General features: G+C 37.8%; 1 protein-coding gene across 11 annotated transcripts in view; it reads right to left on the minus strand.

Annotated features, from left to right (window-relative positions):
• Positions 1 to 26,671, minus strand: part of inpp4b (inositol polyphosphate-4-phosphatase type II B) — a 129,332-nt gene that overhangs the window by 77,862 nt on the left and 24,799 nt on the right. For 8 of the 11 annotated variants that reach the window (XR_008962781.1, XM_057331266.1, XM_057331263.1 and 5 more), the window contains one exon: positions 17,644 to 17,723. Coding sequence is in view for 9 of the 11 variants with exons in the window: in XM_057331266.1 (XP_057187249.1) it covers positions 17,644 to 17,723 (80 nt within the window). In the remaining 2 variants the exon portion in view is untranslated. Of the gene's footprint in view, positions 1 to 17,643; positions 17,724 to 23,642; positions 23,702 to 23,792; positions 23,872 to 23,964; positions 24,313 to 26,671 lie in introns of those variants that run through there. The other 3 variants (XM_057331269.1, XM_057331268.1, XM_057331271.1) reach the window with 3 other exon arrangements.

Raw genomic sequence — 26,671 nt, forward strand, 5'->3', positions numbered from 1 at the left:
GTGTGGTGAGATGGAGCCATCATTAGCTGTCTACCATACAAGCATGGCTGCACATAGAACAAAAGATGTGGATATTTAAAGGTAACAATTTTTGAGTCCAAGGTTTTAGATGCTACTTTCCCCCCACTGCTTTTAATTAAGTTTCCAGTAAATCATTTTAATGGTCCTGTGGTGCGGCAAATGTATTTTAAATACAAATACTCCATGTAGCCTCTCAATTAATGCATGTTTAATAATTATGCAGTCTAGTTTAGTATGCCACACTGCGTGACATTTCAAGCTATTAGGATATTTTGACACATTGTGCTCCATGCACACACTGTAAATACTTAAAAACTTCAACATGTAGTAGTTAACTTGGAAAATGGTTAAATGGTCTCTCTATTGTGTAAAGACAGCACAGGACTCAATAAATGAATATGGAAGCTATACACATTTCATGAATAGCAGGAAGGTCAAATTCTCCCTCTCTTACAAACACTCAAAATGTAAAATGTCTTGTTTTCTACATGTGGTCCAAATTTTTTTGCTACTACTGTTATTTATTTGTATTTTTCCTGATAGGTTTACCTTATTGTAGATACTATATTCTTTATATTATTTTAATTGTATTGGTAATTTGTTAGTTCCACTTCCACCCTTTTTGGAAGTAAGAATTTCATTGTACCTGGTACACGTGACAACATCTTGTCAAGAGATTTACCAATTAAAAAATAATGTGTGATAAAATTATAAAATTTGTACAGAATTGTATTGCATTAGTTATGTTTTAAAAATACACCCCAGTAAGATCACAATGCTTTTTTTATCCAACATGTTGATTTTTATACATTCTTGTATTGCACTGAAATTGAAAGGTGAATTTTATGTTTTTTTAACACTTTACAATAAGGTGCGATTTGTTAACAATTAGTTAATGCTAATTATTAGTTAATTAGCTAACATGAACTAACAATGAACAATACTTCCACAGCATTTATTAATATTAATTCATGTTCATTTAAGCATTTACTAATACATTATTAAAATCAAACGTTGCCAATGTTAACATTAGTTAATGCACCATGAACTAACATGAATAACTGTATTGACATGTACTTACATTGAGAAGGGTTAATAAATGCTGAAAAACTAAATTGTTCATTGTTAGCTAATGTTTGCTAATGCATTTACTAATTTTAACAAATAGCACCTTATTGTAACGTGGTACCGTTTTTTACACAATCTTGGCAGTCGAGCAAAAATAATAAAATATGCCTATACACACAAATGCACACACCAACACAGAAATATATTGATGCTGCCCTTCACTAACTTCATAGTCCATAATACATTTTTCTTGACAATGATTATTATTAGTCACCCTTTATGTTTGTCACTTTTTTGCCAGTAAAACCAATAAAAAGTATTAAAAAGTGCTTGTTAACTTTCATCACAGTATTTAATCATTTAAAAATACAGTGTTTATTCTATTTCCTGAAATTTGGATCTAATGATGAGAAAAGAGCATCAAAGTTTGAGTTCAACCATTGATGTTACTATGATTTCAATCTATGACATGTCATTACTCAGTCAATATTAAAGATGTCAGTATTATATTTTCACAGAATGTTCTTTACTTTATTACAAAAATGTATCACAAAAAATACTATAACTGGGTTTCACAAGGCAGGGTCACATATGTATCATGAAGTCCTGCAGTGTTGTACGGAAGGGCGTCAGAGAGAGCAGAACGGGTTGATGTCAGCTCCATAAATCTTCTCACGTACACTAACACGAGTCTTGGTGATTTATGATGTCTTTAAACTCACAGCTGCTCTGACACAATTCTCCACTGTGACCAAGTGTACAGTCAATTAAGCTGAGCAGAATTAATATTTCTCTCACACACACACAGCCTCGGAAAGCATTTATATATATATATTTATATATTTTTATTTTGATAGAAGGCAATTGAAGGACTTGATGCTCTTAACACACAGTAAAAGATCTGAAGAAAGTTGCCACAATAGGAGCTGGAGTAGTTAAGACTGTACGTGATCTTCCGGAGGCAGCGGGTAGTGAAAAGTCAGTCGAGGAATGACATTGAGGAAATACTTGACTGATTTGTATGAAACCAGAGGCCTGAGGTGTGTTGCAGACAGAAAGCGATCACAGCTACAATAAAAAAAAAATGTCTCTATGAGAAACTATGTGGGAAAAAATCTGTTTAAAAGTTTAGGACCACTAGACTGAAATATTTTTATGATCTTATAAAATCTTATCATATGAAGGAATATGGCTGAACATTCGGAACTAGTTATGTGGAGAATTGGTTTTATTCAAAACGTCATTGGGACAAAATATTAAAGAAAAATAATCAATTAAGAAGCCATAATAGATGGCAACTCAATGTTGAAAAAGCATCTCAGGGTAAGAAGTTTGCTAATAAAATGCCGAAAGTACATTTTTGCAACTTCTAGTTATACAGCTGGCTACTTAGATAGAAAATAACATTAAAAATAACTTTTTTAGTTACGTTTGTGTTATTCCATATAAAAAGTGAAAAAGCATGAGTAAATGACCTCTAAACTTTTGATGGGTATCGTATTTTTGGAATTATGTAAAAATAAAATGACCCAGAGCTATTTGTGTTTGCAAAGCACGTTATAAGCTGCATAAATCTGTCTTAATTTTTCTCCCTGGTGAGAAGCTCCATACATTTCGACCCACCAGCAGAGAAATTAGTCTCCGATTCTTGACCTACATAAAACCTGGACCGGGCTAAAAATAGTTTGGCGATTTTATGATTTGTCGGTAATGACAGCAGAGTAATGCAGGCATAGATTTAAAGAGGATCGTAGAGCAGTTCTGGATCCTTGTTAAAGATAAATGGGGTCTTTTCCCTCTGTGTTTCCAGTGACTCAGCAGTAATTGCGTTTGGATCGCCGTCTCAAACCGTGGCATGACACGATGAGCATTTGAACAGAAATTGGTGGAGACTGACCATGCAGATGGCTGTTTTGGACAACGTCCAATCTTTTTTTTAAATGACAAACCCATTAATGAACATGAACAAGCTGAGAACACTGGGCTATTTTTACAGTTCCACATAAAAAATTGATTTTATTCATTCAAAAGTCATGTTGCATTTGCAGTCGCTGGCAACAGGAGGTTTTGATATATCTCCTCTCTCTTTATTAAAGTGAACAGCTCGCGGATGCCACTTGGCTCTTTGAAAAGGTCATTCATCTGTTGATTTCCAAGGGCTGTTAAAATCGCCGCCACAAACGAGGTCATGTTATGAACATCGTGTATGGAGTCGATGCTATAGCAGTCTATTATAGACTCGATGTTTCGTTTTAAGAAAGGTGGTGATCTTATCAAAAGGCTAACCGAGAAATCGGTCAGTCTGTGTACGTGTCGTGATTAATTGTTGGGTTGAATCTCAAGAAACCTGTCAAGAAAATGTCCACCTCATATTTCATCCCAAAATAAAAAAAATTGCTTTATGAAAATGGGGCACATTTTAAGACTATTAGGAATTTTTGCACTGCAACATTATTTAAAGGACAATAAATACTGAATCAAATGAAAATAATAAATTAAAATATGTAAACAAAGAAATACGGTATGGTGCATTACGAAAATTATGGTGCTTTCTTGGAAAATAGTAAAAAAGTTTTAAAAAAAAAACCTCTGATGTTTTCAGCCCTCTGATGTCTAGCTCAATCTTTCTCTCTTATGAAGTCCACATTGCTTTTTCTGAAGCTCATAAATAGTGGCCGTGTGTTTGGTGCAGTCTCTCATTTCCATAAAGCTTCATTACGTAGGCCCTGCTTGTGGTTGCGAGTCAATTTGTGCAGGCATTTGAGAGACAGGGCCCAATCGATGACAATTGAATGAGAAGCCAGCCATTGACCAATCACAATTCAGCACACTAACTTCGCTCTATTATCAACTTAATATGGATGTTTCTTAAACCTGATTATTCCTGTTATTCAGTTACGTTTACATGAAATATTAGGTCAAAATCAAAATGGCTCAAGAGAAGTTCTCTGTTCTCTGGAATCTACTGTTATTGTTGTTTTTTACATTTTCTGCATCTGGAAAACATGGTCAAATGTGTTAAACGGAGCTAACCGTATGGCAAACATTAGAAAAAGACACAATGTAAATGTTACATGTACACAGAATCCTTTCACAATAACTTCTAAATAAATTAAAAAGTAAACCTCTTGTTCCAACTTTGTTGCATCGCTAAAAAAAACTTGTGGAAGCTACTTTTTTACCTCCGATTGATTATGGCGATACATTATATATGCATGCAGCTTCCTCCACCGTGCTGCATAACTTGTATTTTCATGTATTTTAATTGTTTGTATCTTAAACCGAGTATGTATGGCTGCTAACTTGGCCAGGTCTCTCTTGTAAAAGAGATGTTTGATTTCAATGGGACTTCCTGGAAAAAAAATGATTAGGTAAATAAATAAACACGTCCTCTCTGCATCACTGATAGTCGCTGAAGTCACAGGAAATCGCCAGATCTCTATATAAACAAACAAGCGGCACATCGCTGTAACTGTAGAGTTTGTGCACAACCTTTGAGAAAAGAACATGTTCCTTTTCACTGTTCGTCAACACTGAAAATGTGTTTTTCACAAGTCACTTGTTCTGTAGCCTCAGCAAGTTCACAAAACACCCAGAGTGTTAACAGAACAAAGGAGCAGCTGCCAAACACAGTTTCTTGACAGACAACATTCAACAACATCTCTATCCTCCAGTGCACTCTCACATCGCAAATATCTTAAACGTCCCCTGATACAATGTAGTTTGTATGCATCTCTCTCCTACACAGTCTGCGACCACCATCGCCCTTGTATCTGACCTGTTTTCTTCTGGATAACGCAAACAGGTTCTCACCCTTTAACACCAAAAGTCTCGCCTTGTGGTTGTGAATGCAAAAGTCCCCCGGGCCAGTCAAAATGTCACGCAAAGACCATTTCCTGCAGAGTGTAAGTGAAATGCACAGCAATCTATAAATAACTTGTTTTGTGGGACTGGACGGAAATAGCTAAAAGGTATGCAGTCAAAAATAAGTCATGTTTTAGAAACTCTGAAAGCCTTGGCTGTCTGGAAACCGCACTTTAAATATTTCACGTTGCATGCATAATGAAGCATTCAAAACAGTTTTGTCAGCCTATTTGTGGGATGGAAAGTACAAAAGTCTTACATAAAAACAGTTTTGTCAGTCATTATAAGTTACAGACGGCATGACTGCCATTTTATAGTTTCACAGTTAGGAAACAATATATTAATACTGACCAACCTCGATTTTATGCATATTTAAAATTGTAGTGTCGATTATTTCTTAGTTTATTATTATAAAAATAAATGTTTGTCATTATAATAGCAGAAAAGATGCTCTGAATTTTTTCAGACCTCAAATACTGCAAATAAAATAAGTTCATATTCACTTTACAGCAGTAATATTTGTAAAAGTATTTAGGAAACGTTTCAAAAATATATTTGATGATCTCTATTTTTATCCTAGATGTCATGTGTCTTGTCATGCTGTCAGTCTTTCACAATGCTGTTGGATGACTTTACGTCACTCCTGAGGTTTAAGTTTTATCTAAATACAACAGACACTGGACTGGAATGGCCACAATACATCTAAAAATTAAATGAAAATTTGGAGCTGTATGTCAGAGGAAGTAACAATAGTTTTGTTATGGTTAACATCATATATTTGTGAATGAAACTGCTAATACTGGTCTCTCACTTCCTGAGATTCATGAGTATTAAAGGATTAAGAGTAAACCATAGAGTGTAACCATATAACCGTGTAGTGAACCATGTGTTCTAGTTCAAAGGCAAAAGTGAGTGCTGGTGTGTGTATCGTGATGTGTGCAATGGGCTTGCAGAACTCAAGCAGGAAGGATTTGAGATGTTGATGTGAATCATTGATATTGACAGTCTGGGATGTTAGCATTCTGCCTGCGAGCTCATGAAAGTCCCCGGGATTATATTCATCAGAATTGATGCAATCCCAGCGCTAATCTTCACTCTCGTTATCTCACTCACATGCAGATACACTTGAATCAAAATGCAAGAACTGGATAATAAATTAAACAAGAAGTTGAAAAAATTTAGGGGCCTACCCTTAAAAAATCTGACCTGGGATTATGTAACATCCCCCCAAAAAACAAATACTGTAGCTAACCCAAAAACTGTGACAGAACAAGTGCTAGAACAAACTTTTCACATTTTTGATGAAAGAATTAAAATATTTTAAATCTGCACATGACCGGAATACAATAGATTTACTCAAAAATTTCAATAACTTTTTCAATACTTTTTTAAGTTTTATTGAATTTCTCTGTGAACTGAAAATCCCAATTTTAAACATTACCAAATAACATATTACCCAGATATTACCAAATGACCAACCTGATCTCACGGGAATTTGTAACTATTTTATGAGGTGGCTTATTCGAATTTGTACGTTGTGAATCGTCCAAAAACATACGATTAATAGAAAAAAGCAACACTGAATTCCCATCCCTGACCCCGCCCCTAACCCTAACACCACTGGCGTGAAAGTAAATGATACAAAAATGTACGAAGGAGATTGTACGAATTCATACTAATTAACCAAAATTACCCACAACATTAACCATTTCAACACAGCCATGTGTAGAAATCACCCTTATTTTACCAGGGTACGTGCAATTCAAACATCGACATTAAACCTGCACAAGTTTGACTGTCCGCAATCCCAATTAAACTCGCTCTTCACAAATCTCCATCCTTTGCATCCCTGTCAAACATGACAAACAACACAACTCCACCTCAAAACACAACAGACGTGAATACATGTGTGCGTGTTCTTTTTGGTGGTCATTAAAAAAGAACGCATCCTCTCGCCTCGCCCCACATGTCAGGCCGTGACAAGCCGGTCTTATCCTCGTCCCTCTGGTGTCAAAGCCCACTTCCTCCGCTCGAGCTGCACAATCCACTCTGTCAGCCATTTTAAGTCACCGTGGAGGAGCTCTGTCTAATACCTTCAGACTAACAATGAGAAAAATGTCAGAGCCATGAAAAATGGACCTGCTCGTCTGCCAGCGCGCCGGCTTTGGGCTAAACGTCAAAGCAGGATCGGACGGCCGCTTGCTCTTTAACCTCAGCAAACAGACTGCGGGTTTGTTTACCCTCTGGCTTTGTTTTAAGAATGGAAATGTGTTGCACTAAGACAATAAACAACTTTGAAGTCAGGTGTAGGTGTCCCGTGAGCCCCCTTGCTTTCTACCCAGATGACAATTGAGGTTACTTTTTATAACTCAGAAGGTTTAACTGTGAGGTTTCATAGGAGACGTAAAAATAGACACAAATGAGACAATTGCTGACATGAAGTGGGAGTAAAGAGGTATAAAATAAATGTGATGTATGATACGTGGCTCAGATTATTTTTTCCTGGCAGAATTTAATGAGACATGTTTGAGTTCATGTTAAACTGATCAAATCTGACCACAACGAGACATCGATGAGATTTCTCTTGGTTGAAAGACAATAGGTTTGTCTTTTGAAACAGTCTTCATAATATGTCTTGAAATAGTCCCTACGTAGGCAGCTCACTAGGCTTCGAGGCTTTTTGGACCGCAGCTGGAACAAAATCTACAAAGCAATCTAATCTTTACATAATCGCTAAGGAGTAACATGCCAGCTGCACACGGAAGGCTGTGTCCATGCATTTTCAAATCGCAAAATCTTCCAGCATTAGGCACGCAGTACGTCACGAACCAGCCTGGTCTTAGGGGAATACGTAACTTTTTATTTTTACGAACTGAACAGAAATATGAAACACATTCTAATATTTACATTCTTCCCTCCAATCAGTGAAACTCTGTGATGTTGATTTCAAACTGAGCCAAGCATGCAGTAAAAACATATGCAAGTATAACACATCACAAGCATGACACTTCTGCTACGAGCTTAAATCAGCCTAGCCTGTGTGCACGCTGTATGAAACCCGTCCTGCCTGCATCAAACATGTAAATTACTTCCTAAGTGAATGCTTGCATGCTCAAAATGTGAAACAAGTGTTCAGAAGCAGCCCACAATTAAAAACCAGGGAGGAAAACACATGCAGACAAGAGACAAGAGAAACACTGCCATTAGAAGCCACTGTAAAGTGTGAAGTGCTTGTATTTTTTCATCGGAGAGCTGTTTATACAGAGGTGCACATATCCATTTTCCCCTAAGATATGTAGCCTATTTCACAGGAATAAGCCGGGCTACACAGTGTGTGTGCGCGTGTGTGTGTTTGTTTGCATTTGCAATGCTGCAGTGTTGTGATATGAAGACTGAGAGTTTATGAAAAGCTAGGATTGGTACAGCATACTGTACCACTTCTGATAAAACGATTCAGTGTAATCTCACCATAGTGAGCACAAACATACATCCAGAATACACGTACAGCGTCTTGCAAAAATTCTCATACCACTGTGCAGTCAGAGCTCAATATTATTAAATGACAAATCCCACTCTTCTGTGGTACTTGAAGAGACCCCTAGTGGTACATGTCACAACAGGAATTTTAAAAACTACATTTCTTGTTTTAAATACAATTTTAAATGTTATACGTGCAATTTGAACATAACTGTTAGTTGTATGAATTATTGTTTATTTATTATTGGTCGATGACGTAACTGGCGCGTGACAGGCAGCTCAAACACAGAGCGGGAGCAGACAGACGCTTGTGAGTCTCTCACTCTCTCTCTCTTCTGATGACCTGCAGGTAAATTAAGCTTCTTATGTATTTCTGCACTTGAACCGATTTTTAAATCTTATGTTAATGCTGTAAAGCGCTAATTCAACACGTGTCTGCATCTACTCGAGGTTAAATCAATGAAGCGCGCGTTGCCATAGTTTTGACGCGGCATTTTAACAAGAGCCGCTGCAGTAAAGTGTGAGTCTAATAGAAAAGTAAACAAGACAGATTTAAAACACACCTGTCAATCTGATCAAGATATCTGTTTGTTAAATACAGCTGTTCTCTGATGTACAGTATATACACTTTATAAAACAGTCAGTTCTGGTCCTTGATTCTGATTGGCTGAGCGGAGTTCTAAGCTGTTATAAAATACCTCAATATATAACGGCTGACCGCACCACATAGCCTAAATATCATTTTATTTACTTTATTTTATGAAACCTTGCTAAGCATATGGAATAACCGTTTTATAAAAGCAATAAGCCCCGCGAAGCAGTGGGTTACAGTGCATTTTATAACAGCTACGGGGTTTTAGGCACTCCGCTTCGCATCGTGCCACATGCACTGTAACCCACTGCTTCTTGGGGCTTATTGATTTAGTAGACAGTGCCCTCCACTATTCTTGGCACCCTTTGTAAATATGAGCAAAAAGGCTGTAAAAATAAATCTGCATTGTTTCTCGTTTTGATCTTTTATTTAAACAATCTACAAAATTCCAACATTTTATTGAAAGAAAACAATTTGAAGTAGGGGAAATATCGCATTGTAAAAAAATGTTTTTCTTCCATACATGTTGGCCACAGTTATTGGCACCCTTGTTTTTAATACACCCCGCAACCTCAATTTTTAAGAAAAACAGCTCTGAGTGTTTTCTTTTCAGTCTGATGAGGTTTGAGAATACATTGAGAGTCATCAGAGTCCATTCCTCCATAAAGAATCTCCAGATCCTTCAAATGTTGGTGCTCTTTTTCTTGATTTGGATGTTTGTTTTGAACCAATGTGCTGATGGAAGATCTAACCACGACCCATTATAATATCGTAATTTAGGTAGGTAATTTAGAGTATCCTGGAGAGGTGAGGTCTCTGAGTCCCAAAATCTCGACACAGGGGTGCCTCAGGGCTCAGTGCTTGGTCCGTTGCTATTTTCTGTATATATGAGATCCCTAGGCTCTGTCATTCGGAAACATGGCTTTTCCTATCACTGCTATGCGGAGGATACACAACTCCACCTGTCATTTCAGCCTGACGATCCGACTGTTTCTGCACGCATTTCAGCATGCCTAGCCGACACTTCGCTCTGGATGAACGACCATCACCTGCAGTTGAACCTTGCAAAACAGAACTGCTTGTAATCCCGGCCGACACAAAGAGTCATCACAACTTCTCCATTCAACTGTGCTCATCAACCTCATCACATCTTCCAGAACGGCCAGAAACCTGGGAGTGGTGATCGATGATCATCTTAACTTCACAGATTAGGTTGCCAGCACCACCCGGTCCTGTAGATTCATCCTCTACAATATTAGGAAAATTAGACCTTTCCTATCCGAGTAAAGTAGCAAGTAGCAAGTACAGATTTACAGCTCTACGAATAATGAAGTAAAAGTGTTTATTCATGTGATTTTCTATGACGGTAATTAGGTTGTACTTGGAACTAATTTTATAAAAGGTGGTACTTGATCTGAAAAGTTTAAGAACCATTGTCTATATCATCACGAGAAATGCAAGAAACAGTAAGATTTAGATACTGATGTATTTTAGTTTAGCACTTGGATATGATTGTTTTGGTGTTAATCTCACAAAATTATCTTAAAATATTAAGAGTTTTATGGTTGAAATAATTGAAAACATTTCTGAACTCACTTGAGTCATCTGGATTAGTTTAATGATGATGTTTATGTTGTCTGTGCTTTTAGCCTCTTTTTGACCTTTAATATATTTTAATAAGGAAGAATTTTTAAGCATCAAAGAAAACAAAGTGAGCTAAAACATTACTGTACCTTAATACCTGTACCTCTTTTGGAAAAAAAACTTTTTTTAATGATATTTTAGACTACAGTTTGAGTGGTTATTAGAACAGAAAGAAACCAATTTTAAAAGGGTCATGAATTTATTATTAATTTTTCCTTTCTACTAATAATATTAGTAAAGTCATAATGTAATTTTTCAAGTGCACTTTGTACCCTCTCTCTGAACACTTAAGAATTAAACAGGCTTTATTTTGTTTCTGCTGTGCTTTTAAGGCAAATGCGTAAACACCCAACAGGCCAACTTTCTTAGTGCAAACAAAATATTGCTACATGATGGGTGTCTGTGAGGGGTTAAACTTCAAGTTACGGTCCAATCTGGCCATCGTCGGCAAACCAATAAAATTATACTGACCGTGATAAATAACAAGTCTGGCAATTTTTTTGCGTTTTATGAAAAGAGGTTATCGAGGGTGGTGGAGAGAGAAACATTGTTATGCAAATAACATTAAATGTGTTCCGGTGATCCAGTATGTGCTAGGGATGTAAAACTCTCAAAATCTCAATGCAGCTATACCTCGCTATAAAGTCCACGGTACGATATTTATTGCAATATTTAAAATGACAAATGATGACTTGGAAACGTGCCATAAGCATCTCTTTTCTTTATCCTCCTCTAATCATAACTGTTGCTTAAAAGTATGAGTTATAGTATGAGATGGGTCAAATGACCTAAAAATCCCTTTTATAAAATAAAATAATTGCACCAGATAGACCTTGACAAAGGTAACATCTATTATTTTTTATAACATTCTCTATGGTAGGCCCGGAAGACCTATCGTTTCCTACAGTCATGTGATCACAATAATATTGAGACAATTTTCCTATTGCGATAACACGATGTCGATAATATTGTTACATCCCTAGTATGTGCACTACATTTGCTGAACACACTGTTTATCACATCACAAAAAATCCCATTGCTAACAGCTCCATTTTGTATTATTCAATAAAAAAGTTGAAAATTCAGATTCCCTTTCTGAACTATTTTCTGAATTTTTGGGTTGAACTTTTAAAGACACAGCTCATACTAAAGTTCCTTTTGTGAAAAGAGGCATTCACGACTGACGTAATTATGTGTCATTAAGGCAGAGGTCGACGGAAGCTATTCATCTCCACGACTATTTAGAAAGGAAGAAACAGGGTTATACAGGGTGAGCAAAGCATCATGGGATAATATCTGATAATTGCCTTCCTGGTCGTCCATCAGTGGGCATGTCGATAGCGACATTAAGTATTAGCATGCTAGCAAATCACTTAGTAGATTGGAAAAGAAGTTCCATTACCGGTGTGAACTCTCTATTGCATTTTGATGTTGAAAGTCTCATTTTGAAATCATTTTATTCTTAAATAGCATGTCTTGTAAATGCACTCCTGTCCATTTACCCTATAAAGGGTCCGAAATGAACACTTAACAGCTATGTACTCAATTACACTGAAATTCAATTATACTGAATTTGGGTGACTGATTACTATTTGTATATCCATGCAGTTTATCATGTGGTTTTACTACAAACAAAACCCCAAAACTTCCTGTAACTACTAAAAAGTTACCTGCTAACCATGGTTAATTTTCAGATGCAGAGAATGCATTTTTAATTGGAAATACTTGTGAAGTAAAACTAAAAATATTTTAAGGGATAGTTTACCCAAAAATGAAAATTCTGTCATGATTTACTCACCCTCATGTTATTTCAAGCTTTTATGACTTTCTGCCTCCCGCAGAACACTCGAGATATTCTTAAAAATGTTGGTAACCGAACAACGGCTGTACCCATTCGCTTCTATTGTATGGACAGGTAAGTAAATCATGACAGATTTTCATTTTTTGGTGACCTATCCCTTTAAGAAGTATTAATGGTCACAATATTATTCATATATCCAACAATACCAGGTGAAGCATAACGTTTTACACCCTGACTCAACATTAGACAGCTTCAAGGAAATCATCATTTAGCGCAAAGAACAATCGATTTACATTCCGAGAATGCAAGATTTGTTTCACCATGGGTACGGCACGTCTAGTAGAGAATCAACCAATATAGTCCTTCCAATCAATACAGACATTGTAAAGGGATTGCATTTTGAATGCAAAGATCTCCACAGCAAACCTCCCATTTTTTGTCCTTCACTCTTTACATCTGCTCGGATAAAGATCTATAAATAACTGTCATGATACACAGAGAGGAAACAGATAGGACGGCTATGAAAATGTGACCTGCAAGGGAACAATGCGTGGTGATACAATGCCTTCTGAAACACAACGCGGTAGACCTGAAGTCATCTTGACTAGTGTGAGCAATATTCCCACAAACACAGGCTTTTCGCTCATTTCCTATTCAAATGATAAATATTGCTTTAAGTAAAGCCTTAATGTTTGTTGAAAGGTTCCCTCACCATGCAGATAAATGAATGGAAATTCTGCATATTGATAATCATTTTTATACACAAATTTTTGTTTAAATAAGAAAATATCAACACCACATCAAAGCCTGTTTACCAATTATACAGTAGGTGAACAACAACCATAATTAAAGTACTTTCACACCATAAGGCAAAAAACAAACCGGTTTGATGGTCGTAACTGGTTAAAACTGGTCTAGCTGGTGTATTGGCTATATTCAGTCAAATATTCACAAAGCAACACAACAAATCAAGTAAAACAATCCAACAAATATATCTATCGTTGTATAAACCAGAGGCATCATGCCCATTCGTGCCCCCTCAGAATGACGAGTTCTATTAATACGTCTATTAATGCGTCTATTAATGGCATCTATTAATACGTTGGTGTAGTCTGCGCAGTCGAACACACCTCTTGCCAGTTGGCATACAGGTAGCATCGTTAAAAGTGAATAACTTTAATGTTACAGTTCAATTTCAGGGTGCAAAGACTGACAATACTCTTAATGTCAAGGATCTGTCAATTTGGTCTAGTTTATTCTTGCTTTTTGTAACAGAGCACTGTGCTCATGCCTATTGTCTTGACCTTCCCCATCTTGTTACCTTATTATTGCTTCAGTTGCTCCACATGTTCGTTACCTGCCTTATTTGCTGTCCTATTTATTTTCCTTGTGTTGGCAGTCCTGTTCCAGTTCGTTGTCTTATGTTACCAATTGTGTGTCTTGCCTGCTCCTGTTGTGCCTTGTCGTGCCTAGCCAGTCAAGCTACGAGTTGTGTTTTTCCCCCACTGGGTAGATTTTGTTGCTTGTTTGTTTTATTTGATCAAATAAAAGCCAGAGACTTCCTGCAAACTTCCCTTCACCCACAACCCTGACAGAACGTACTTGCCAAATGAGGACTCAGCGGTAGAAGGGTATGCATCATCCACCAGCTTCCACTCAAAACCAGTCCCCTCTATGATAGCATTCTTCATTTCAAGACTTGTAGCTGCAGCTTCTCCAGAGGTGGCCATAGACACTGCAGCTTCCTCCAGAGGTGGCCGTAGAAAATGGAGTTTCCCCAGAGCTGACTAAGGTTGCTGCAGTTTCCCATAAGGCGGTTGATCACACTTTGCTTCACTCACGTAAGCGGAGAAAGAGAAGAAAGGTTTACATCTCACAAAGTTCCCAAGCCCAGTGTCCCTGGAGGACCTGATTCAAGTGTCCCCAAGTTTGATGGTCCTGGAGGACCCTACTCCGGTGGGTCTCAGCTCATGGTTGAAGTGGCCCTAGATCTCCCAGATACGGCCATGAAGACTGTCTTTGAGCAGCCCACGTTTCCTGTCTGTCCAGACATGGTCGAAGAGGCTGCTCTTTCCCTGTATGTTGCTGCTGTAATGTGTGTCTGGGCTGCATATGTTTCTGAGGTAGCTACATCAGTTCCTTTCTCCCCTGAACCACCCTCGCTGTCAGTCACTGCGTTGGAAGCAATTCCTGAGTCTCCGGTTAATCCTGTCATGGTCCAGAGGGCAGCCATTACATTTTACGCCATTATGATCTTGCGTGCATGGGCAGCGTACACCTCTCAGTTGACTTTCTCCAGCCTTGTTTGCAAGACTGAGCCTGCTGTTGACCTGGAGTCCATCCCCGAGCCCAGTCTTAGTTTAGTGGCTGTTCCAGAACCCCTTGCTGGCCCAGAGACTATTCAAGAGCCCACTCCCAAGCCCTGGGAACACTCCACCATGACTCCTGTGCCCATCCTGAAGTCTAGCCAAAACAATGCCCACTAAACTGGCAAAACCTCCCTTCAGACTGTCACCTTTATGATGTTTCCATTCCTCACCCTGGTCCCTGTCATGCCCAAGTCTGGCCAGTCTGCTTTCCCGGCGCTGTTGACCGCATCCAAGAATCACTGCCATGTGCTCATGCCTATTGTCTTGACCCCGCCCATCTTGTTACCTTATTATTGCTTAAGTTGCTCCACCTGTTCTCCCTTGTTACCTGCCTTATTTGCTATCCTATTTCTTTTCCTTGTGTTGGCAGTCCTGTTCCAGTTCGTTGTCTCATGTTACCAATTGTGTGTCTTGCCTGCTCCTGTTTTGCCTTGTCCTGCCTAGCCAGTCAAGCTACAAGTTGTGTTTTTCCCCCACAAGGTCGTTTTTGTTGCTTGTTTGTTTTATTTTATATCACAAGTTCGCCTATGCAGATAATAACAAATACCAGGGGTAGAAAGGTTATGCGTATTTGGCGTGCTGTCCGGGGAGCGGGCTCCGAGCTCGCCGGTTCCTACTGAACCCGGAACACACTCCCCCACTAGGAGCGCACCCCCCGGAGAACCTGCTAGATGATCGGGTTCGGGGAGAGGAGCCGGGGTGGTGGAGGGATGCTGATAGACTGAGAGAAGGCGAATGTAATCGTCTTGTCTATATATATGCTCGCTCACTTGAGTTGATAGGGTAGGTGCCGTGATTGCTGATAGCGAACCAGCTGGACTTAATTATATGCTCCGGCTCCTCCCAAACTTTGTTACTAAAACATTGTTAAATAAAAGCCAGAGACTTCTTGCAATTGAGTCCTCGCCTCAATCCCTTCACACACAACCCTGACACTTAAAGAAAATAAGTTTTCCTCTAAATTAAATATCAATAATATATTGAAATATTTAAAATAGATTTGGAAATACATAGAGTGGTATATTAGTAAAAATTAGGACTGTTAACGTTAACACGTTTTTTTTCAGATTAACGCGTTAAAAATATTTAACGCAATTAACGCAGCATCCGTTTGTTGTGTCATCCTTTGTCTAGGTTACATTATATAATCATGCTCTTATTCGTGTACAGGCTTTTAAACCACATGAGTGTGTTTTGAAACAGTTGCTTTGTTCAGTGAAGATAGACATCTTCTAGCTGTGGGACGCGGCAAAATGCAACGCGAGGTCCAGTCTGGTGTATACAGTCACGGGCTAAAGGCTGCGTCATTGAATCTCTGTCAGAATCTGTCAGACAGCGCATCAGTATTAAGTTCTCTTTCATGCTTGAATGAATAAAACCACACAAGATTATAACAGAAAGCCCGTTTTGTCTAGCATTTTCATAAGCACAGACTTCAACGTGTTAAATAAAATCTTAAATAAGTGCAAAGAGTTGTGAAAATGGGAGTGGCGTCATCTGCATAAAGATACAGCTCTTAAAGGGGCCGCGTTCTTAAACCTACTGCTGTGACTCCTGTCACTACTGTTAATCAAAGAACAAAAGAAAAGAGGAATTCAATGCGTTTTGTAACTTTAATGAGAAATCTTCTGTATTTAATTTACAATTAAGCATTAAAGACTGTATTTGTGTTTGAGAACTTCTATTCAATTTCTGTATATTTCCTACCTATTAGACATGGTAGCTCTCAATTATACTTTTGAATGGCTATAATTAATGTTAAAATAAATAAAAAATAATCAATTTAATAGAGACATCAGTAACAGTACTAATATCAGAATGTTGGCTTTCATTCATAAAACGATGCTGTTAAAGAAATCTGTTGTTTCTACATTCATTTGAAGATGAAATGTGAAATCATTAAATTGTGAAAGTATATTTTAAAACATAAATGTTATGTGCGATTAATCGTGATTAATCACAGAAAAAATGTGTTATTAATCAGATTATTTTTTTAATCGATTGACAGCACTAGTTAAAATAATATATACAATATATTAAATAATACATAAAGAATTAAAACTTTTTCATATATTAAGAAATAGATGCACTTAAATGCTTATATTATGTATTATATTGCATTATATATTTTTGTTTCATAATGGAAGGAATTTTGTAATGGATAATAAATCTGTATTAAAGGCAGTTTCACAAATGGTAACCACTTTTTAATTGCTTTTACTTTTGTGCTCTATGTTCATTTGTATGCAGACAATGACTCTTTTACAACTATAGCACAAAATTGTATACAAGATATTTGTTCTCAAAATACACCAGACTGATGCATTTACCTTTAAAATGTACATCATTTTTTACTGGGAAGAAGATTCATATATCAATCAGATAGTGTTGTAATTTAATTTTCGCAATAATTTGAATACGCTTAAGAGATATTCTCTATAATATTGCTTTAAATGTATGTATTTGTACATACAGGACATGTTTCTGTGTGTTGTGCACACTGACGCCCCTGGTATAAATGTTGCACAAATAGTCTCAAACCCCCACCGATGGGAAATGCAGACACAACCCAAGCACCCATTGGCCAGTCAGCTCTCTCTGTATGATGACGTAATGCGACAAATACGCAAACAGACGGCGGCTTTCCGCAGGAATCACAGCCTTGTTTGATCAGCTGTTTATTTTTGATTCTTTACTTTCCCCTCAGAGAGTTCAGAGCATGAACACAAATCAATGCCAAATGAAGTTCAGACCATAAAAACCAGCACCGCACAAACGCAGCGAACACTCAATGCTCTTCAACTCACCTTAAGTTGAGAGAAAGCTGTTGGTCTTTGGACTGGATGAGATCAGCCACCAAGAAGCTGGTAGTTCCCAAGAAGCTGCTCTGTTGAAACAGATGAAAGAATGCATGAAATGTTACTCAGCGTTAGCAACATTTGTTAGTTGCACTAGCTGTGAACTCCACCCGCTTAAACTTGTATGGGGTTAAAAGCCCCCTGAGGTTTTCCAACATACACCTGTCATTCATGTTTAAGAGGCTGTACGTTATAATATGTTTGACAGCTTCAAAGCTGCTGTAAAATGCTGATCAATGCATGCACGTTTAAGTTAAAGGGGCAGTAGATGATTTGAAGAACGTTGGTAACCAAACAATACTGGACCCAATTCACTTCCATTACATGGACACAAAACCTCAAAATGTCTTCTTTTGAGCTCCACTGAAGAAAGAGTCATATACAGGTTTTGAATAACACGAGAGTGAACAAACAGTGTGATCATTTTAACTTTGGGGTGAACTGTCCCTTTAATTAATTGTATTATTGTACCTATACTTTATTTTTCAGTCAATTTTCCATTTTACCCTGAGAAATGTAATGTATTGATGACATCGGAAATGCTGGTTTGTCTTTAAATACATAAAATGAACAAAATGACAAAATTTTGATTGGATGAGCCACATTTGAAGTCCCGAAAAGCGGATGACATAAAGACTCAGAAATACACAATACAGAAAGAGTTTCACTAAAGGAGCACTGCAGTTTTTCTGAACAGACAGCATTCCTGTAGTCGCAGTGAGATTTGGCAGGAAGTGATTCCGCCACAATAACCTTGAAGCTCTTTGAGGTCATGTGACCACGATGCTTGCGTGGCTCACTCACACCTGTCTAAAACGCAGCGAAATGACGTGACACGCGGCGGATGCTTTCAAAGGAAACATTTTCATTCCTAGCACACGCGGTAATCGCCTGCTCCTGGCAACCTGTGTGTGTGTGAATTCAGGGGTTGTGTGAGCATGCATAAAGTCATAGAGATGAATGTGCAAAGGCCATCAATAAACACACACACACACACACACACATGAACTGAGTGGATGCAAGTGAAAGAGCGAAAGAGAGAGATAAATAGAAGGACCATGGATGTATGCATAAATGACAGACAGATAGACCCACAGGAGTTGTGGTCCACAAATGTATTCTAGTTTAAATATGTAGCATTTTGGCTTTGTCAAGAGCCTAATGAGGAAACAAAGATACAGAGAGATGAAAAGACTGGATTTGTGCAAAACTCTAACTGGTTTTGTTCAGCTGCAGAGATACGGTCATAGCAAGGACATGCAGCTCTCTACACGGCTCCAATTAGTAATTAAACCAACACACACACACACCCCTTGACATTTTCTCTAAAATTACTGTTACAGTCATCGTCACTGTAAAAGCTCTCCACCGGTCCAGCATGATCCACGGACTTGCTTCACATTTCCTGTGCTGATTTTGGTACAATCTATGTAATTCTGTAAAATGTTGTTTTAAACAGCATAAAAACTCTTATCGCAAACTGGAAGCACAATTACATCAAAAAGCTTCTCTAATTTTATCAAGGTTAAAATTCACATGTTAATTTACAAACATTTTGTTAATTTACAAAATTGACAAACATTTCCCCATAAGAGAAACCACTCGGTGGAACTTTTGTGAAAACATTGTTCTATTTGCCCGACCCAAGAAGCTCTGTAATACCTGAAGAGAGATATCCATTGACAGACCCGTTTATCTCAATTGCCCGGCTATTGCAGAACAACCCAAAATGGTGTAGTTATGGCACAGCAGAGTCGATGTCACGACTAACTGACCCGTTCTAACAGGCCATTGAATCTAGCGACATTGGTGGAACAGGTGGAACTCCCCTTTGTCTTCATTTTTGATAAACAAACACACAATGGCCGGGTGGAGGGGGTGTTGAACTTTACGCTCCAATTCTTTCGAAATCTGTGGTCATGTATTGCAAGTGCGCCATATAATATCATACCATTATTGTCTCCCTATTCTCTACCTTTCTATCAAATACGTTAGCTTGTGTATCTCCCACATAAACCCTACGTTATTTTACTTTAAAATACTACGAATGCAACAACCTGAAAATCTGCATTTCTTCATTTGTGTTTGCCTTAATTATTTACTCGTATCGATGCACGACAACATTTAGCCAGCTGCTGCTGTCAGAGATGAGTCACAGATGAAAACAGGAGATCTGTCTCACAGTCGTGCTTCACATGACGAAATATCGGGGAATATTTTGTACACTTTTGTTCTGACAGTAACGCGGGGTAATTGGGAGCGCGAGTCTGTTTATTCCCGAGCACGCGTTGGCTTAGCATCATCACTGGAGAAGGTCACTATCTGCGGGAGGGTAATGCATAGAGAGAATAGTGATTTATTGATCTCTTTGCATGTCCTGAAAAGGTTACGGGCCAATTTCCAGTATTGACAGTATAAGACAGAACAGAATTGCTGTACTGCGAGTCTATGTAATAGGTAAATGTACTCTGCAAACACTCTGTAATTAACCTCCATTTGTTTTAAAAGTACTCTTCACATCTTTTACAAAGCACTCCACGAATACTTAAACCACAAATGTTTTAAATACTCCACATGTATTCTACAGATACTCCATATACAGTATACACTATCAATAGTTTACACACAAGGAAAACAGGGCTAAAACCACAAGCACTTCCAAAAAAACATGATTTCCTGATCATGCACAATGGCAAGTTCATTGTGAGGTCATTTGAAAGCTTTGGTTGCAGGTTTATGAAACACTGAAATTATAATAGTTTTGACACTAGAAACTTGAGAAAAAAATGTATAACTTGAAAAAGCAATGAAATCCACCTAGCAAAAACGTCTCGCATATAGTCATGAATTTTGCTTTATATCATTATAGACGGTTTCATCGGACGCATGCGCCTGGTCCGAAGTTAACTTCCAGTCAGTGTTTGTTCGGCCTGGCTAGTGGCTAACAATATAATCATTTATATATATATATTTTTATATTACTATTTTATCGTATAATATTTGTATTAAATATACACTTTGTTCAATTTGATTGTATTTACATTTTTTTAAATAAACAATTTGATGAACGGGTTTTGTACCTTTGTCGCATTTAAGTTTAACCAAGTACCAGTGTTACTGGTAACCCCAAATAATACTGACTAGACTTTTAACTTGCTAGCTAAAGTAATTTACTTGTCATTTCTTTTGCTTGTTTTCAGAAATAATCTGCAGGGATTCTGTTCTTTGTGGACGTGTACCGGAAGTTAAATCTGGGACACAAAAGCGTGCATCCGCAGTAAATTTAGTTTATGTTGTCGCTTATAGTGTAAATGTGAATATTTTCATAATGAGGTTCTTTAGTTGTGTTTTACACAGCCTGAACTATTTTACAAGGTGGCTAATTCGTGTGATTTCATATGATGTTAATCCAGTGATGATGCTGAAGCCCCACCCCTTAATCTAATTGTATTAACATGTACAAATTCCTATGAATTAGCCGTAGGCCGCATTGGTTTTACATTTTAATACTCTACAAACAAGGTATTCTAAAAAAGACATTTCCAAAGTTCCACAAGCACTCTACATACACTCATATACTCCTCAAATACTCCATTCATACACTACACAAACAAACAATCAATAAACACTCACACAAATTCCCTGCACAGTCCGTTCTTCTTTGCTAACTCACTTTCATTCACTCACACGCACACCTGTCTGGTTTATTATCTCCGTGGGGACAGTCCATAGGCGTAATGTTTTTTTATACTGTACAAACTGTATATTTTATCCCCTACCCTTACCCTACCCCTAAACCTAAAGATCATAGAAAACTTTTTGCATTTTTAGATTTTTAAAAAATATTGTTCTGTACAATTTATAAGCTTTTTTGCCCACGGGGACCTCAATTTTGGTCCCCACAGTGACACGAGTCCCCATGTGTTGGTGTGCATTCAGGTTTAGGTCCCCACCGGGATATAAAAACATGAACACACACACGCATGCATGCATGCACGCACGCACACACACACACACACACACACACACACAGGTGGGACTTCCTGATGCTAAACCACCTGCAGCATAATCGTTTTTTGTTACTCTGTGTTTTCTTTCTAGCTTCCTTTCCTCGTTTTTTCCGTCCTGTGGCTCCTCGGGCAGACATCAGCTCACAAACAGTCTCAAGATGAGTCACACGAGCAGCCTTTTTTGCTCTTGTACTTTTCCAACGGTTGGTGGAGGAATTTTCAATCTTTAAAGGGCAGCGTCTGTTCTGACCTCCTCTACTTCCTTCCTTAGCGCTTTCTTGCTCCTTCATCAGCTGCGCTGTTGCGTTTGCAAGATTACACAACCACACGCACGCATACGCGACGCCACGATATATTTAAACATTGCTGAACGTCAGAAATGAAGACTACAACTTTTTGTTTAGAAAAGGTACAGTTCGCCTGCACCAGCTGTCTCTCACACACACACATTTTAAAGAAACATGCATGGGCAAGCAAACACATACACATGCAAAGGTGCAGTATGCATTGAAGGGACTATGCTTCAATTGCGTTTCTCTTTCAGACGTTCAGCAATCAACTGTCCTGTGGAGTCTGACAAGAAAGTTAGTTAAACTCGACATGTTTATAGGTAGCTAACCGAACAATATGTCCAGACATATAAAAAAATTATCCTATCCCTAGGCCTAAGGGACTCAAACTGGAATTGATAAAATGGAAAAATAATCATTGTTTTCAAAGAGGTTTCCTAGAACACATCGCCGTCAGCCATTGGTTAGCAAAAAAACGGCCCCGCCCCAAACTCATGCCATTGGTTGAGCTGATGTTACATGCGAGAGCTGGTCAGAGAGATACCAGTGTTACATTTTTAAGAAAACTTAATGTAAGAATGGTTTACTTTGTGTTGACTGCACATAATAAACTGGAATCTGAGAAAAATGTTGAGAAAACGCATCACCTTCGTTTTTTTATTTACTGTTAAGCACGAAAATTACAAACAAAACTGACACCAAACTAACGCTAAAACTATCAACCAATATGTTCACAGTATGTATTGTGAGTGGTTCAATACTAACCAGAGCATATCGCTGCTGTCCTTCTGAAACCTTGTATCTCCATATTTAGTGATTTTTATTTTTTGTCATAAATCATTATTATTAGTCACCCTTTATGTTTGTTACTGGATATTGCAAATGTCTAAAGGTCTTTGCACATACAGTCCGAAATTTTCGTATGCGTTTTCTCGTATTAAGGTCTTTGCACATACAGTCCGAAATTTTCGTATGCGTTTTTTCATATTTGGCTCTCGTTTGTACGGTGTCTCTGAATTGTTAAAAAAGGCCACTCAAAATGCTTGACGGATGCGAAAAACGCAGAAAATCGAACCCGGTCCGAATTTTTTTATGACGGACGAAAATATCGGAGGCAGTGTGTAAATGTGATTGACACAACGTGAGGTCGTATTTATTTTTTAACGTGCGGAAATTTCGGACGCAAATTTTAAAAATTCGGACGCAAAATTCTGTGTTTTATTTGTATTTCCTGAAAAACTGTGAATTTGGACATACAAGGTTTCAGAAGGACAGCAACCATATGAGAAATATAGTCATCAAAAGCAAACATTTATCTGTCAAACTTCAGGGAGGTTTGCCTGACATTCATAGCTGGATCACTTGTAATCTCTCATTCTGACAGGTTGAGGATTAAAAACAAACTTCTACTCCTGCCTTCTTGACACTGGGTAAAGTGTGTAGACGCATAATGCCAGCACGAACCACGAACACATTTATTTAAAGAACAACATACTGTAGATTTCTATAATTCTAACTATAGTTCTATAGTTATATATAAAGCTTATTGTGATTTTTACAAACTAACCCAAACCTCACTTTTAAAAGAAAGTATTGCACATCTGTAGACAAATAACATTGATATAATAATAATGGCTCATTTTCTCACCTGAAGACACTGCATTCTGTCAAATTTAGCTCACTTCTGTGTACAACTGTATCCCCAAACTAATCACACACAAAACACACATGTGGCTCGTCAACGACAGCATGTCTGACACTTCACATCCCACATATATCCACCCCGATCTGCCACTACCTGCACAAGAGCACCAACGTCAGTCACCGACCGAGCAGACCTTCCAACCTGTAACTTTCAGTCATTTCTGCATCTGTCTCTGAAGAATTTAACACAGGACTGCTTGAAACCTCTGCATACATACAGAATTAACCCTCCTATTCACATGTTGACATCCTGGAAAGAGACTCACTTGAGAAGAGCAGCGCACAGACTGAGAGATCCAGGGAGGAAGTGCCCGAGCAGAGCCGTGTTGTGGGGCAGAAGTGCCTCACGGTGCAGCTGCGCGAGGGGCTCTCGGCATCCCCCTCTGACAAGCGGCGGTCTGGAACAGTCCCCCTCTCGTCTGTTCATACCAGCCGGGGCGTGCAAACATTCACTCAGGCACACGCCAGCGGAGAGTGCAGCACGCAGGAACAACAACACAACCTGAATAAACCTCTGCAGACCTGAGTCAACGCCAGTGAGAGAGAGAGAGCGAGAGAGAGAGCTAAAAGGGGAGGGCGAAAATCTGGGGAGGCGTGTAATACAAAGAGATTAAGGAAGGAACAGAGAGAGCGAGAGAGAGAGAGAGAGAGAGAGAGAGAGAGAGAGAGAGAGAGCGAAAGATGTCTCACACTGAGTGCTCAGGAGTTAAACAGTAACTGGGGTCAATGACTTGGCAGCTTGGATTCACACTGTTCACATACACACAAAAACACACATTTGCACACACACATTGAGTCTTGTGTGTAATATATCAGTTTAATATTTGTGTGTGTGTGTTTTCGCTGCTTTGCGGTGTAGATGGAGGAATTACAGTTTTAAGGGCTTACAGTTAATTCCCCCCCACACACAGCTATTGGTTTTACTACATTAGTGAGGAAATCCCATATATGCAATAGTGTTTTATTGAGATGATATTAGTTCAAGCCCAACCCTTTCCTCTAAACCTCGCACAAACCTCATGATATGTATATATCTAAAGCAAAACATGATTTGGCCAATTTATGATCTGGACCTCTAAACACAAGGGCCACTTTGAACGACTTGACAAATTTTTATGTATTTTAAAGAAAATTTCAAATAAATGATCTTACAATGATGACAGAATAACCCACCTAAAATACAACTTTTCAGATATATAATGTAAAGCATATTTGTCCTGTTGAGGATATCCCACAGGGGGCTTCTTTCAAATTTAGCACGAAAACAAACTGTTCCTAAACTACAGCTGCTAAAAGAACACACAAACGCACAAGTCTCTGTTTCTAATGTCTAGTTTAAGCAAAGATATTACACATATTTTCTCTTAATGCAAACAAACGTTCAATTGTGTTTTCATAAATTAGGCTGTGCTTTTGCTAGGTTTTGCTTGGCAGCATTTCAAGCTATACACAACCCACAACAATGTGAATGCCACTATATACAACTCGAGCTACACAAACAACTTAAGAGTCTAAGTTATTGACACTGGTCATCTGATTTGACCTTCTTACCAAACAAATTTGGTCCACCATTCAAGTAGATGGGAATTACGCATATATATTTTTTGGCTACAAGCAGAATAAATTAAAGGAGTTCACCAAAAACATAAAATTAGCCTATCCCAGGTGTATATGGATGTCTTATTTTAACGGATCACAATTGGAGTTACATTAAATCATATCCTGGCTCTTCCCAGCTTGGTAATGGCAATGGATAGAGACCCAAGAAGTGCATATATCCGTCTAAAAGTAGTACATAGAACTCCAGGGTTAATACCAGTGTTGGGCACTTTACTTTAAAAAAGTAATTAGTTATAGTTACTAGTTACTTCTCACAAATAGTAATTGAGTTAGTAACTGAGTTACATCATTATAAAAGTAACTAATTACCAAGGAATGTAACTATTGCGTTACCTTTTAAAAAATATTTCAAATATGTCAAATGACTTGGATGCCCCCAATATTAAATATTTTTTAAGAATGAAATGGAAACTAAATAATATAAATTATTTGTATAAAACATTGTACACTAATCTACACTATTTTAATGTTGCTGTGGGTCAATGTGAGAGACACCTATTAAATTCAATATTTTATATATCAATATATTATTATCGTAAATATTATCATTACTATACTGGAACGATAAAACACAATAGAATAGTTCAGAACTTTTACTATTTATTGCACAGACCACAACTGGTCAACAAATAAGTCTAAAAATAAATTATGCTTAAAGACATGTACCAACTTCACAACTGCTGGACATACTGTACTGTACCACTTAGCCTATTTTTCGTTGTTTTTTTACAAAAGTAAACAGTTTAATAATAACAAGAAGTACTCTTAATGTTTTGATTGCTTTCCAATATGATAACGGAATGTTAGTTTGTGCATACTTGAGATTACATTTTAGGAGACAGAAATCGGAATATTTAATTATATATGAGTAAAATATACATTTTATTTTTTGAGTGAATTGGTCCTTTAATTTGCCTGAATTGCCTTCGTCATGGGTGCCTCTAGTGGTCACTTGGTGAATAAGAACAGAATATAATGCACCAGCTTTAAAATAAAAATGCCATTCCTATGTATAGAGTTGAGCACTTAAATTATTTGCATTTAGATTTACGCATTTGAAAAATGCTTATATCTCAAAAGCACTGTCTATTGCATTTCAAACCCACAGCCTATGCTATTCTAATGCAGTGGAACTACAGGAACGCTGCATTATATTAATTTGACATAATTATTTAAAAATGAATTGAAATTAAAGAACAACAAGGAAACCTTGATAATGAATGTGCTCTTTCGAAAGAGATTTCCCATGGCATTCTGAGGAATTATAGTGAAGATTTTTGGGCTCATGATCATTTTAATTGCCAAAGGCCGTTCACATGGAATGTGTTTGCCGCATTTCTAACTCGACTTTAA

The sequence above is a fragment of the Triplophysa rosa genome, linkage group LG4 (assembly GCF_024868665.1).
Source record: "Triplophysa rosa linkage group LG4, Trosa_1v2, whole genome shotgun sequence".
Classification (NCBI taxonomy): Eukaryota; Metazoa; Chordata; class Actinopteri; order Cypriniformes; family Nemacheilidae; genus Triplophysa; species Triplophysa rosa.